This window comes from Aquarana catesbeiana, linkage group LG04 (genome assembly GCF_042186555.1).
Source record: "Aquarana catesbeiana isolate 2022-GZ linkage group LG04, ASM4218655v1, whole genome shotgun sequence".
Taxonomy (NCBI): Eukaryota; Metazoa; Chordata; class Amphibia; order Anura; family Ranidae; genus Aquarana; species Aquarana catesbeiana.
This window is the reverse complement of record NC_133327.1, coordinates 180,807,156-180,822,990: the sequence shown is the minus strand read 5'-3', so window position 1 is coordinate 180,822,990 and position 15,835 is coordinate 180,807,156. Positions and strand designations below refer to the sequence as shown.

Genomic DNA, 15,835 nt, shown 5'->3' with positions numbered 1-15,835 from the left:
GTTGGGATTCAACAATAGTACAGACGCGTATATACAAATCTTGAGGGTTTTTTTTTAGATGTAATAGAGGAGCTAAACTCTGTAAGCTGTACCCAAAAAAAATTCAACAGAGAGCAAAAGACTAGTCTCTTGTTTTGCTTGTGGTCTTCCTGCAGCTGATCGTTTGCCCTTACTGACCCACCGTGCCTTGTTCTGCACTTTATCCCTGTGTGGAGGTGGCCATCTTGGTAGGGGCAAATAGCTTTGCTTTTTCATGTTAGAGCCTTCAGCAAGGAGAACAATGAGCAACACTGTAGTGACACCATCAAATCTCATCTAAATCTTGTGAGAATAGCAGCCACAGGCAGTAGTGCCATATATCTCTCACTGCATATATACAGTACAACTGTAAGGCTTTTTTTTTCATTTTACATTTTGAGTACAGTGGCGACAGTTTAGAACCCCAGTCAAGTTTGTATTGTTGTCTGCGCCCCACTGGGGAGATTCAACTTTCCTATTTGTCCTATTGGTCCCTGTCACATAAATCAAAAGTTATGGGAAATCCAAATTGTTACAGTTGTCCCAGAACAGCAATAGAAGGGAAATCTCCCAATGCAAACATTTGTTCTTGGGACGATTGTCTAAGAGGGGGATTTCCTAATTTTGTAGAGATTTACTCTCACTTCCTGTTCTATGTCTCCCTGAAAGGAAGTGAAAGCAAATAATAAAACAACAAAAAAATAATCTGACAGGGGTGCTAACCCATCCCTACTCTATCCAAAACTGAGAAAAAAGTTTTGGTATACATTTAGTTTAATGCCGCGTACACACGAGCGGACTTTATGGCAGACTTGGTCCGGCGGACCGGACTCCGTCGGATAATTCCATCGTGTGTGGGCTCCAGCTGACTTTTTTTACCCAAAAGTTCAACGGACCTAGAAATGAAACATGTTTCAAATCTTTCTGACGGACTCGAGTCCGGTCGAAAAGTCCGCTCGTCTATATGCTAGTCCGACGGACAAAAACTGACGCTAGGGCAGCTATTGGCTACTGGCTGTGAACTTCCTTATTTTAGTCCGGTCGTACGTCATCACGTACAAATCCGTCGGACTTTGGTTGATCGTGTGTAGGCAAGTCCGTTCATTCGAAAGTCCGTCCTAAAGTCCGTCGTAAAGTCCATCAAAGTCCACCGGACCTAGTCCATCGAAAAGTCTGTGTGTACGCAGCATAACACTTGTAGATATTCACTGTAAGATCTTCTCTATACCTTCACCTTTGAGTTCAGTTCTACTTTAAAAAGTAGGGAAGGAAGATACTTTTCTTCCCATTATGAAAGTTTCTGTATTTTGAAAGTGTGATGTTTATTATTTAACTTTATCTTATGTACCTCCATATTTTTCCTTATTACATTAGCAAAGCCAGCACAGCAACTTGTAGATCAGTTTGCTATTACAGACTCTTCTGTTCAAAGCTCTTCATACAGAACACTTTTGCAAGTAATACCATCTATTACACAACCCACCACAGCTTACTGGAGTAGGATATGGCACTCATATATTATGAGAGATGGTGCTTAATTGGTACAGGAGGCTTAAGATCATTTTTTTAAATCCCCAACATTTGCAGAATATTGTTTTCTCCGAGGCTATAGGTGCACTTTAAAGTTCCCTTTCAGATCCAGTAAACCATGTTGCTTCCTAAAATGAATATACATTTTTTTTTTTCACTTGGACAATGGATCTCAAGGTCACTATGGTAAATACATCCTTGCATATCCATTTTATGTTAGAACTGCAATATAAAACTGCTGAATTTCGCACACGGGGTGAAGTAAAGCAGCATAAAAAACAAATCCAAGTGTTTTGGAACTGGTGAAGGAAGGTAAATATAGGCAATTTCCCAAGACACATAGTAAAAGGTGAAAATAAAACAAATTTTCTGCTCTAGCTCATCTGTAGAAAGGAAATATCTGGCTTGTTGAGAACAAATGAAATGTGGCATATTTAATCCCCAAAAGGGAGAGCAGAGCTGTTTTCATACATTACTGCTCCCAGGTATCAGCATTTAAGATTGTCAGTGGCCAAGTTTTAGTCAATCATGGACTTAGGCTGGCTGTCACAGAAGCGAGTGAATTTTTGGCCAGCTAGATGTTCCTGAATTCTGAACCGGGGATGGCAGAAACTGTTATGACTTTTACAATCCCTCTAATATACCGATTCAATCTTAATGCATGCATTTGCTCTTTTTTTTCCGTCTGATCCTATTGAAGGCTGTGGTAAGTGGCTTATTTCTGCTTGTCTCTTTCTTTACTACTCAGTCAGTGGCAGCTGTTCTTCCATGATGTCTTGCATCTAATTTATAAATATGAGCTAAAATGTTCATTTGTCTTTTTGAGAGTGTTGTGTTCATTCGTGTCTGTTCACATAACAGCTTAACAGCTTTTAGGGTAAATCATCACTGTTTACTTAATGCTGTATCATTGTATAGAAACCAGTGGAATATGTATTGGCTTGTGTAGGATTTGGTGCCTTCAAAGTTTCATCTTAAATTAATTAGCTAACACACTGCTTTCTTAAAGTACAGCATTGACAATTTTAGCATCAGAACAAGTCAGTAGCTTAGCCAAGTGTCAACGTTTCTATAATGGAGAAGGTCACCACCTGACTGTTTTGTGAGCCGCTTAGCTGTCTTCAGCAAAATGATACAACAGAGCCAGCACAATGGTGGCAGAGCTTTGATTTATCAGGTCATAAAGTGTGTTCATATACTGTATAAACTTTTCCTAATGCATTTATGATACACAAATTAAAATTTACTTATTATAGGTTTGAATATTTAGCAAATGAAAAGTTTGATTTGAGTGAGATACATGACCAGAAACCAATGTATATTTAACAAAGTGTAGAAAATATAATATGCATTTAAACCTATTAAAGAGAATTAAATCATTAGCCAATTTAGTGATGCGGATAGTATTTTTTAAATCAAAGAGCTTTACTAAAGCACAGAATAGTCACACTTCACATCATTACATTTAACAGAAGTGATGTGCATTTGGAATTAGTATTCCAACTTAATATTGTTTAAACAATTATTGTGTAAACATTGGAGTATGTGTATATATATATATACTAAATGAGCCAATGTCAGAAACATTAGTAATGGAAATGAATGGTTAATAAAAACTCTTCATTCTGAAATAAATGTGTACACAGTGCTTTTTTTTCCTGAGGATGATTTAATGACTGAGAAAAAAATAGAAGTACCAAGACTATGTAGTACCATTGTACTAAGTAATGCATGTATCAGTTGAATTAAGCTAGATGAGCTACAGTGGGAGAAATAATTCTTTGATCTCCTGCAGATTTTTGACTTTGCCCACTTACAAAGAAATGAAGGGTCTGTAATTTTTATCATAGGTGTATTTTAAATGATAGAGACAGAATATCAACCAAAAATCTAGAAAAAAACACATAAAACAAATGCTATAAATTAAGTTGCAGTTTAGTGAGTAAAATGAGTATTTGATCCCCAAGTAAAACATGACTTAGTACTTGGTGAAGAAACCCTTGTTGGCAAGCACAGAGGTAAGACGTTTCTTGTAGTTGGTGACCAGGTTTGCACACATCTCAGGAGGGATTTTGGTCCACTCTTCTTTAGAGATCTTCTCTAAATCCTTAAGGTTTCTTGGCTGTCTCTTGGCAACTCGAAGTTTTTGCTCCCTCCATAAATTTTCTATAGGATTAAGGTCTTGAGACTGACTAAGCCAGTCCATGACCTTAACATGCTTCTTCTTGAGCCACTCCTTTGTTGCCTTGGCAGTATGTTTTGGGTCATTGTCATGCTGTAAGACCCATCCATGACCCATCTTCAGTGTTCTGGCTGAGGGAAGAAGGTGCTCATCCAAAATTTTACTATACATGGCCCCGTCCATTGGCCCCTCAATGTGGCAAAATCGGTCTGTACCTTTATCAGAGAAACAGCCCCAAAGCCTAATGTTTCCACCTCCGTGCTTGACTGTAGGAATGGTGTTATTAGGGACATAGTCAGCATTTTTCTTCCTTCAAACACGGAGAATCGAGTTAATGCCAAAGAGCTCAATTTTGGTCTCATCTGACCACAGTACTTACTCCCAATCCTTCTCTGAATCATTTAGATGTTCATTGGCATGACCGTGCATCTGCCTTCTTGAGGAGGGGGACTCGCCATGTTTGGAGGAAGAAAAATGTTGACTATGACCATAAGAACACCATCCCTACAGTCAAGCACTGAGCTGAAAACATTATGCTTTGGGGCTGTTCCTCTGCTAAAGGTACAGAGAGTGAAGGAGCCGTAGAGTAGTATCTATAGGTGGGTCAGCTTTTAGGATAGCAGAAAGCAACACATTTGTGACTTAAGAATATGCCTTCCCAGGCCTCATGAACAAATGTAACATTTAAAATATCCCTTTCTTGAAAAATAAGCAACGGCGACCGATGTCCACTTACCCACACGTCTACCTTTCCGTTCTATAAGTAACGCAACCACTTTGCTAAAGAAAATCCCTATTGGGATAGGCAGCTGTAGCTTGATGCTGTTCTAAAGGAACTTGAACACAGGTATTGCAGTTTACATATTGATACCTTCTTTTAGCTGTCATCTGAGAGGGTGCTCCAGAGACTCTTTCATAGATGTGCTTTATTGTGGACTTGTAGTTTCCTGCTATTCATTCATTTGTGTCTCAGTAAAGCCAGCCATAAAAAGTGATTAAAGCCAGAGATAGCTAGGTAACTAGCATTTTCGTAAGGAGGTCAGAAATCGAAGCCTGTGTATATGTGTTTTGCAGTTCCTAATTTATCAACATGTAGAAGAACCATTTTTCTTGACCCAGTGCATCTGTATTTAAAGTTCAAAAAATATATTTTGAAAAAATATATACTTATATGAAAAAATAAAAATAAATCCCTTGAATGGTATTAAATACTTTAGCAGATGAGATCCTCATATTATTTTGATACACAGAAATGCATACTAAAAGTACTTACACTGTGGTTGTTACATTTGTGGCCATTACATCCCAAACAAGGCAGACCATGATTTTTTCTGTATGGGTCATGCATTCAGATTACTAGTATACGTATTATTACTGGTATATGATTTGTTGCAGCTAAATACATACATTTATTTTAATCTTCTTATTTACATTGAAACCCATATACGTGAACTTTTATAGTAAGAACCCTGCTTATACAAGTTTACATAGGATTGTAGCCCAGTAAGCAAATATTTGTAAAGGTCAAAAACATCTTGTACCACATCCAAGCCACTTCTTCAGTTCTGATGGGTGTTCGGAAAAAACCCAGCTATATATATCCACACAGGTAGCACAGACACCCTAACCAATCACCACTGAAAGGTAGAAGGTATTGTCCCACAACAGGATGGGAGGTGTAAAAATTGTGGAATCATCCTGTTCCAGTTACATATTTCCATTGTTGGTGTGAGCAAGGTTTCAAAAGGTGTGAATTGGTGCCAAAACGCTGAGGTAGAAATAGTAGGGCAACATTATAAGTGTAAGACAGATGACGTTGAAGGTCCTCATCCCTGTTGAAGGAAGGGTATTCCAGTTTGACGTAGCTAGTCTCTTTCATGCCTCTGGTGAACCAGTTGTCCTCCCTGTCCAAAATGTGTACCTCACCGTAATAAAAAAAACATTGTTGTCACATAAAATGTTGCATTGAAACACCTTCCTGATACTAAGAACGGGATTATGTAACTAGAACAGGGTGGTTTCACCATTTCACACCTCCCATCCTGTTCTTGGACAATAATAGTGGCCCTTCCATAGTGATTGAATAAAGGTGTCTTTTCCTGACAATCATTTGAACTAAAAAAAGTGACTTGGATAAACTAACATATGTCTTCAACATTAAAGAACAAGTCCAGTTGAATCTGACTAACTAATAATATATTTCCATAAAGTGATCTCTGGGCATGAATATTCTATTCCTATATGCAGTGATTGGTGACCTGATTGTATAGTGCTACCCTAAGGAATAATAATTAGGATCTCCAGTCTTTGCAAGTTCTCTTTATTGCACACAGAGATTTTCTAACTTGTTGCAAAATCTCTGCACTGGGGTTGAGCCTAATCTTTTCTTGACAATATAATACATCACTACATGGGTGTCACTAAACATGTGCTTTTGGGGATATGCATATATCTCCACTCCTTCTGAAAGATATGTTTATTGGTAACATTTTAGCATATAGGAAGCTACCTACATAAGATTGCAGTTACTTAAAGCAGAACTTCACCTAAAAAGTGGGAAGCTGGCTGTAAAGCCACAAAGAATCACAGTCGGCTTCCCACAGTAAACATGGCAGTGCTAGGGCCCCAAAGACCAGTAAAGAACCGGCTCGGGTGAGGAAAACTTTGGATCTCTGGACAGGTACCCTTCTTTTTAATTAAAGTCAGCAGCTACAATATTTGTAACAGCAGACTTTAAATTTTTTTCCATGGTGAAAATCCTTCTTTAACACTATTTATTCTTTTCCTCCAAAAGTGAACACTCAATGCTTTGCCACAAGATGGCTCTATTGCCCAATCTAGAAGCCTGCCTTTACCTGATAGTTTAAAGCATTTCTAATGCATACATTCAGTAAACAGATCAGTGTGTTATCATGGATAGTAAATGCTATAGCAGCACTTGTACTGGCTTTATGATGATTTCTGGGCAAAAAGTACAATGGTAATACTCTCACAGACATTTTCCTTTGCTAGGGCATTTTTTTTCTTGGCATCTGGCTGTTTATTTTGTAAAAGAAATGTAAAACTGTATGTGTCAAATTTTCGCTACTAAACATCAGTGGAAAGGATACAATAAAGGCCATACACTAGAAGTGTAGCTAATATGGAGCATGCATGAATATGTAGGTGGCTGCTGGCCACAATATAAAAGTCAGAATAGATAAAACTCTGGCAGTTGCTAAAATCATGATAGGCAAAACATTAGCCATAAAATGTGAATTATAATTTAGTCATTGTTCAGTCTAATGTTTGCCAAATATTTATACATTCAATTGGCATAAGGATGTTATGCCGAATAGGTTCTTGAAGTATCTTTTGACTGAACCCAAAATGTATTTAGATTGTTGCGATAAAAATAACATAGCCAAAGCTGGTATGTCAGGTCGAGAGAAATACAAAATGGTGACAGAAATCCAAACCTAATACATAGGACTGTGTATATAGCATCAGCCCAGGCTGAGCTCCAAACCTAAAATTCATTAAACCATTTCACACAGACTTCTACACCCCCATTTGAGAGTAAGTGTAAAGCCACGTGTAAAATCCAATCTCAGAAAAAGACAGCACTTTAAAGGAACATACAGATGTTAATGGAGAAGTATGGCTAAAGCTTTTCAGCCATACTTCTCCTATGGATCACAGGAGTGCAGTTAATTCTGCACTCCTGTGATCCATTTTCACCATTTTTGTTGTTTGACATCACTCAGCCAGTCCACCCAGATGTCTGGGCCGGAACTTGGCTCAGCCTCTCAGCAATCCCCCTGAGCCAGCCCCTCACACCCCCTCCACAACCCAGTTCAGTGAGCACTGGAGGGGAGAGAAGAGAGCAGGTGACTTACAGTCCCGGCTCTCTTCTCAGAGTTGGGAGTGGGAGAACATAGCGGTCGGCCGTGTTTGATTTCTCATTTCTCACTGCAGAGCCAGCGGGGGACAGATGCAGCATCAGATTGATGCTGCATCCACCTAGGTGAGTATAAATGTACAGTATCTCACAAAAGTGAGTACACCCCTCACATTTTTGTAAATATTTTATTATATCTTTTCATGTGACAACACTGAAGAAATGACACTTTGCTACAATGTAAAGTAGTGAGTGTACAGCTTGTATAACAGTGTCCCCTCAAAATAACTCAACACACAGCCATTAATGTCTAAACCGTTAGCAACAAAAGTGAGTACACCCCTAAGTGAAAATGTCCAAATTGGGCCCAACTAGCCATTTTCCCTCCCAGTGTCATGTGACTCGTTAGTGTTACAAGGTCTCAGGTGTGAATGGGGAGCAGGTGTGTTAAATTTTGGTGTTATCGCTCTCACTCTCTCATACTGGTCACTGGAAGTTCAACATGGCACCTCATGGCAAAGAACTCTCTGGGGATCTGAAATAAAGAAGAATTGTTGCTCTTCATAAAGATGGCCTAGGCTATAAGAAGATTGCCAAGAACCTAAAACTGAGCTGCAGCACGGTGGCAAAGACCATACAGCGGTTTAACAGGACAGATTCCACTCAGAACAGTCCTCGCTATAGTAGCCCACAGAAGTTGAGTGCACATGCTCAGTGTCATATCCAGAGGTTGTCTTTGGGAAATAGACATATGAGTGCTGGCAGCATTGCTGCAGAAGTTAAAGGGGTGGGGAATCAGTCTGTCAGTGCTCAGACCATACTGCACCAAATTGGTCTGCATGGTCTGCATGGCTGTCGTTCAAGAAGGAAGATGATGCACAAGAAAGCCTGCAAACAGTTTGCTGAAGACAAGCAAACTAAGGACATGGATTATTGGAACCATATCCTGTGGTCTGATGAGACCAAGATAAACATATTTGGTTCAGGTGGTGTCAAGCATGTGTGATGGCAACCAGGTGAGGAGTACAAAGACAAGTGTGTCTTGCCTACAGTCAAGCATGGTGGTGGGAGTGTCATGATCTTGGGCTGCATGAGTGTTAGGGCACTGGAGCTACATTTCATTGAGGAAACCATGAATGCCAACATGTACTGTGACAAACTGAAGTAGAGCATGATCCCCTCCCTTCGGAGACCAAGCCCCAGGGCAGTATTCCCACATAACTTCCCCAAACACACCTCCAAGACAACCACTGCCTTGCTAAAGAAGCTGAGGGTAAAGGTGATGAACTGGCCAAGCATGTCTCCAGACCTAAACCCTATTGAGCATCTGTGGGGCATCCTTAAATGGAAGGTGGAAGAGGGCAAGATCTCTAACATCCACCAGCTCCGCGATGTCGTCATGGAGGAGTGGAAGAGGACTCCAGTGGCAACCTGTGAAGCTCTGGTGAACTCCATGTCCAAGAGGGTTAAGGCAGTGCTGGAAAATAATGGTGGCCACACAAAATATTGACACTTTGGGCCAAATTTGGACATTTTCACTTAGGGGTGTACTCACTTTTATTGCCAGTGGTTTAGACATTAATGGCTGTGTGTTGAGTTATTTTGAGGGGACGGCAAATTTACACTCTTAAACAAGCTGTACACTCACTACTTTATATTGTAGCAAAGTGTAATTTCTTCAGTGTTGTCACATAAAAAGATATAATAAAATATATACAAAAATGTGAGGGGTGTGCTCACTTTTGTGAGGTACTGTATGTTTTGTTTTTTTTTAAATCCCAAACTTCTCTTTTAAACTTTACAAAAATTCCATATCAGAATATTACAACTAGTTTTCAAAGGTAAAGCAGCCCTCTTTCTCAAGGTGGCAAGCAAAGATGCTTTCTTCTTGTCACCTAGAGAAAGAGTCCAGAACAACATATCTAAAGAGGCACTGGGAAACTTTAGACTTACATGTGTAGTCAGATGAAGGAAAGATGAGGACAGGCAAGGCTTTTTTCAATGGGTACCCGACAGTAACTCAAACCATGCAAATACAGAAAGGAACACCAGACCAAAAGCAGATGAAAGAGATAAAAGATAAAATATAATTAAAATTTTGCTGGTAAAAAAAGTCTTATAAAAACAGTCAAAATATTTCAGGGGCAACATCACTTCCCTTTCATCAAGGCTCAACACAGGATGGATTGTGAAAACAGTGACTTTACGGATCTATATTAGAACCAGTATTTAACTCCCCACATGGGGTTATTACCTCATGTGAAGGGTTCAGGCTCTAATGTAGATCTCTGTGAAGGCACTTTTCTCTAAGTCAATCCCAGTTTTATCCTGTGTTGAGCCTGATAAATAGGTGGAGGTGTTGCCCCCAAAACGTGTAGGCTGTTTTTAGGAACTTTTCTTTTACAGAAACTTAAAGTATCATGAACTCTTTCATCTGGTTTTGGTGCTCCCTTTTGTATACCTTGAGAAAGAGGACTGCTGCAATCTTTAAACATTGGTGGTTGTATTCTGATATGGGATATAAGTAAAGTTTAACATTTCCTTTTAAATTGCTGTCTTTCTGTAAGACTGGGATCCAAACCTGCTGTACGAAAAATATTTCCACAGTGTCAGTGTTTCATGATCAGGGGTCAGGCTCAAATACCAGTTGCTATAGCAGTAGCAGTATAGTAGTACCACCAACCAGCAGGATAGGTACACAGGCAGTCACACTGGCGGATGATGCTGGCTCACCTGAGGTGCGGAGTCTAAGTATTATATTTTGTTGCATGTTAGTACCAGGTTGCGACCCTCAGGATCGCCCCACCAGGAGGTGAGCAAGCCAGGGTCCAGAAGTGGATAAGTAGGTAAGGATCAAACAGTAACGAGTAGTTGCAGATTGGGATCAGGCAGAAGCGTAGTCGAAGAACAAGCCAAGAGTCAATACCAAGTGGTAGCATAATATGGATGGCAGCAGAGAAGACGAGAGCGAGATACTGGCTGAAGAGAGCACAAATATCTGGCAAACAGGACATGCAGAGGCATGTCTTTTTCAGGAAGTTCATGGGAGGAGAAAAAGTTTAAGGTTCAGCAGAACACAAGGCAGGATTGTCCAATGGATCAGACAGGGTGCTGTCCAGCATCTCGGATAGTTCAGCGAGAAGAGTCATCGCCAGACACAGCAGAGGTCCTAGGTTTAAATCCAGGCCCTGACAAAGTGTTATGTCCTCAATTACCCCAATGCAAAGAGAAAGTGTAAACAATGCCCATGACCAATTGTCTCTTCAAAATACTTTACATGGGAGGTTATTAAAAATAAAAAATTTTAAAAATTAGTGTACGTAATCACTAGCAATGAATGTCTCATATTTGCCCCTTTTCGGTCTATTAACTTCTACTTTCGATGAAATGTTAATCAGCTCAGAAGATTTCTGGCAGTATCACCAGTTATTTTTGTGTGCACGCATCAAACAGTTACAACAAACCGCTTTCAATGGTATATTTAAAAGTCCTAAAGTACTGTCTGTCAAACAGTGGCAATTCTGCTCCTCCGTAGATGCAATAGAGTGAGTGGGTGTTGTCACCGTAGGACAGGTATTGCTTTACCAGCAGGATCACTAGGTGAGAACAATGGAAAAAGCCTGAAAAACATTTCTCTTTCCTGCCTACAAGCTGCCAGGAAATGCACTGGACGAGCATTAAAAATATTAGGGCTCTTTCACTCAGATGTTGAAAGTTGGACATCGTGAAAAGGAGTGTATCTCTGCATCCTAGAGTGGCATCTGGATGCAAGCTGCCAAGGGCACATATCCATAGCTGTACACAACTAAATGCTTGGATGTGTATTTATCAGCCTACAGCAGCCGATTGTCATTGATTTCTACAGATGACTGTAGGCAAACACCTGTGGCTCCTGGGCAGAGAAATACTTGTTTTTCATAGTGTATTGCTTTCTGTACCCGTGTGAATGAGTGCTTAGGAAGTACTACTGTAAGGCTCGGTTCACACAGGGGCAACCCGACTTACAGCGTGACTTTGTAAGGCGATTTGGAAGCGACTTCAACGCGTCTTCAGCGTGACTTTGCACAACTTACAATGCGACTTCAAGTTGCCTCCAGGACAGGTGACTTTGGCTGTGACCAATCACAGAATAATCAGCTCTGTGGGAGGGAAGGGGTTACCTGGGTAAATTATTTTTTTTCCCTGTAAAGTTGCTTCGATATAGATGGAGATCCAACTTGGAGGCAACTTCCATTGAAATCTATGGGTTCAAGTTGCCTAGAAGTCGCCTTGAAGTAGTACAGGAACCTTTTCTGAAGTTGGAGCAACTTCAGTAGTGTACATTAAGACGGCTCTCATTCACTTCAATGGAACTTCTTATGTCCAGCAACTTGGGGCAACTTGAGGTCTGATAAGTCGGATCCCAAGTTGCTGTAGTGTAAACCGGCACTTACCATACACACATTTTGTTTTTTTGTATTTTTTGTTTTGTTTTGTACCATACACACATGCATTCAAATATGTTAGATTTACCTTTTGTAAAAGAAAAAGAAACAGATAAAGGCGTGCATATACTGTATATATATATATATATATATATAATCATTATAATCAGTTTGGTATCTGCAGAAAGGTCATCCATTTTGATTGGAGCAGGGGTGGGGTTGATTTTTAAAGAGTTCATTCAGTATAAATAAGTTATTTGTTTTTGGGGTGCTGCTAATTACTTTTATCATTCATTGGCTTTTTTTCCCTTTTAATGTAAAAATTCATACATTGTAGCAAGTAAAAAGTGCATAGCTTACAATAGACAAACATCTTCCACTGGCTTTTTATATCTCTTCAGAATTTTACTAAACAGTTTGAGAAGAATAGGCATTTTAAAGAATCTTGCATATCTATGTGATTATGTTTGATTCTATATCTGTCTCTATTATTATTATTTTAAGAACTGGAAAATCTTATACTTTGTAGAAGCATAGTTTGGTTTGCCAAAAGTGTCTGTATTCATATCTAATCACTAGCTTGTTGCTCGTGTTGGATGGAATATACCTCAGGGAACAGAACTGGTGACTGTACTCTATTCAAAGTGCTCAAGAAAATGTGTTCCTAATGTCATGTAAAAAATCTTTGTAGGCAATTATTACTGTTATTAGAGAATCTCAGTGATACAGCTTCTCCCTGTATTCAGCTTTAACATAAATTTCCATCATCCATTAATAATTCTATTTCTAATGCATCAAAGGCTTTGCTTGCACATGTGTACTTGCTGTAGGGTGTGTGATAAACTCATTGAAGTGACTAACAGTTCATGGTGTGGCTTTGGGGAATGAATCCCTGAGTATTTCTTGGTATACTTCTACATAACGATCCTCTCTTTTGTAGGGTTTCTTTGAAGAGGAAGAAGGAAAAGAGTACATTTATAAAGAACCCAAATTAACAGGGTTGTCAGAGATATCGCAAAGGTTGCTCAAGCTCTATACTGATAAGTTTGGAGCGGACAATGTAAAGATCATTCAGGACTCCAACAAGGTTTGTGTGCTTCTTGTCTAACCTACCGGTCTCTTGTCTCAGTTTGCTATTGTATTAAAGATAAAGATTCATAGATCAGCCACTAGAGCAAACATTAACTGAATAAGTGCAATTGCTGTGCCTGTCACCTAAAGTAGAGGTAAACCTTCATCTTTGTTTGTAGCAATCTATTCAGGACCCATATGGAAACTTTAACTTTTATCAGTTTATGTCCTCAGTGACTTACATTTAGATGCTGTGAAAAAACACTTGCTCTGTCTCTCCCATCACCAAATCCCCAAACTTCAAGGGAGCATGCGCTGGACACATTAAAGCATTATCACATGATCACCTGTACAAAGAAAGAAGCATTGTCTCAGGAGCCATTCTCAATCAAATCAAGAGAAGGTGGAGCAGGGAATTGGCTTGCAGTTTGGGGCTTCAAAGATGTGTAGGCACCTCAGGCTATATTCCCAGATAGAAGCTTGCTTGTAAGGGTGGCAATGGTGGGAATCCATTGAACCCTGCAAGGCAGCATAGCCACCTGGAATATGGAAACACATGAAAGTCAATTTTCAAGGTGACAAGCTTTAAAAAAAAATGCACACAGCAAACAATGTAAGCGTTGATGTCTAATGCAATATAGTATGTTGTTTTTACATGGAAGGTTTACTAACACTTGAACAACTGCTGAAAAAGGGTATCAACCACACAGGAAATGCGTTGTTTTCAATGAATCAGGCTGACTAATCAAGGCTAATTGGCTAGAGTTGAGAAAGTGCACCTTAAAAAAAAACGAGAAAATGTATTTTTCACATATTTGGATAATGAAAGGAAATATACACTTTTTTAAATGAATTTCTCAGCTCCTTTAGTAAATCAACCCAATGAACTTGAAAAAGAGCAGTAAACCATAACCATTGTGTAGCACTGCAAAGCAGAAAGTAAAGCCTGAATATTGAAATAAGCAAATATGACTGCACCTGTGTTTACAATTAACAAATATACCAAAGAAAAAGTATTTTTTTTTTTTTTTACCATTTACTTATATTGATATTTACATATGGATACAATAATTTACTCCTAATGTCATTCAACCAACTTCCTTTGAGCCTAGGGTGTCATGGAAAGACCCCTAGGGATATATCATCCTGGCTGCCTGCACTCACAGTACATTGTTGCTTGAAATTATGCTGATGCATTACATCAGCAACATTTTTTGCATCAAGGACTGCTAAGCGCCTACATGAGAGGCAAAAAGAACATGACCCATGCATGTGACCAGCTTGAAGACATATGGAAATTAGGTAAGTATACAAAAAGTTATCAAAAATTACATATGGGGGGGTATGACTGTGGGCTGGAGGAAGTGGGCTGATAAATAAGGTTAAATGAGCTTTACTTAAAAAAAAAAATAACATCTTGGAAAAAATTGTAGGATTGTATTTTATAGTAAGAGCATAGCTTTAGGTACATGTTGGAAATAATTATGCCTATTTTTTTATGTAGGTGAATCCCAAAGATCTAGATCCTAAATTTGCTTACTTTCAAGTCACATATGTCACACCTTACTTTGATGAGAAAGAGCTGGAAGACAGAAAGACAGATTTTGAGAGGCATCATAATATCAGCCGGTTTGTGTTTGAGACGCCATTCACGCTATCAGGGAAGAAACATGGTGGAGTGGAGGAGCAATGCAAGAGGCGCACAGTACTTACCAGTAAGTAATTAATAACATTAGCCTTTTATTACAGAATCTAACTGTAAAGTCAAAGTCCTCTAAAATCCTTGTTGTATTTTTTTTGCAATATTTTTCCTTGCCGCAAGTAACTTGGCATGTTAAACTCACAAGCTAAAACAAATAAAAAGAATCAGTCCAGCAAAATGAATACGTTGGCTTTAATTAGATGTTGGCAAGTTGGATCAACAAGTGAATTCCTATATATCTTTGAGACTCCAATAGTGAGAATTCTACTCATTCGTTCCCACTTTCTCCCACCCACCAAAAGGGAGATTTACTTTCCCTGTTAGAGGTGGGAAACTCCATGGTTGCATAGCCAAGAATCTTATTGGCGAGACTTTGTTATTGAACTTTTTGGGGTTGATTTGCTAAAGGTAAATAGGCTGCTCAATTTTTTAAGGAACTTTTTTTTCATAGCTTAGTGAATTGGTGAATTCCATCACTGAATCATATGAATGCAAATATACTGTTTTTTTTTTCATTGCATGTAATTGAGTATTCTTTGCATAGTACATTTTCACCACATTCACTAAGCTTAGGGAAAATTCCCTTGCAAAGTGAAATTTATATTGTAAACAGCCTATTTATCTTTAGTAAATTAGCCCTGTTGAGTACATCGCAGTCATTCAGATTTCCTCTTTTACTTATTTTTAATAGAAAGATTAAAGCAGAACATTAGCCATTTTTGCTCACCAAAACCGCTGTGCAGGCCACTTCAACACAGTATGTGGTGTTAATAGGACACATAGAAAACAATTGTTTTCTGTGCAGATTAATGCAGCTCAACTGAACTGATGTGAAGAAGCTCTAGGGTGCAATGCCCTGTACACACGATCGGACTTTCCGACAACAAAACCGTGGATTTTTGTTCGAAGGTTGTTGGCTCAAACTTGTCTTGCATACACACGGTCACACAAACGTTGGCCAACAATTATGAACGTAGTGACATACAAAACGTGCGGCGAGCTGATAAAAAGGAAGTTCAATAGTCATG

The 15,835-nt window shown here is 39.0% G+C and overlaps 1 protein-coding gene across 5 annotated transcripts in view; it reads left to right on the top strand.

Annotated features, from left to right (window-relative positions):
* The window catches only part of DOCK10 (dedicator of cytokinesis 10), a 428,377-nt gene that overhangs the window by 400,422 nt on the left and 12,120 nt on the right, over window positions 1-15,835 (top strand). For all 5 annotated transcript variants that reach the window (XM_073625969.1, XM_073625970.1, XM_073625967.1 and 2 more), the window contains 2 exons: window positions 12,975-13,121; window positions 14,610-14,820. In XM_073625969.1, coding sequence (XP_073482070.1) covers window positions 12,975-13,121; window positions 14,610-14,820 — 358 coding nt within the window. The remainder of the gene's footprint in view (window positions 1-12,974; window positions 13,122-14,609; window positions 14,821-15,835) is intronic.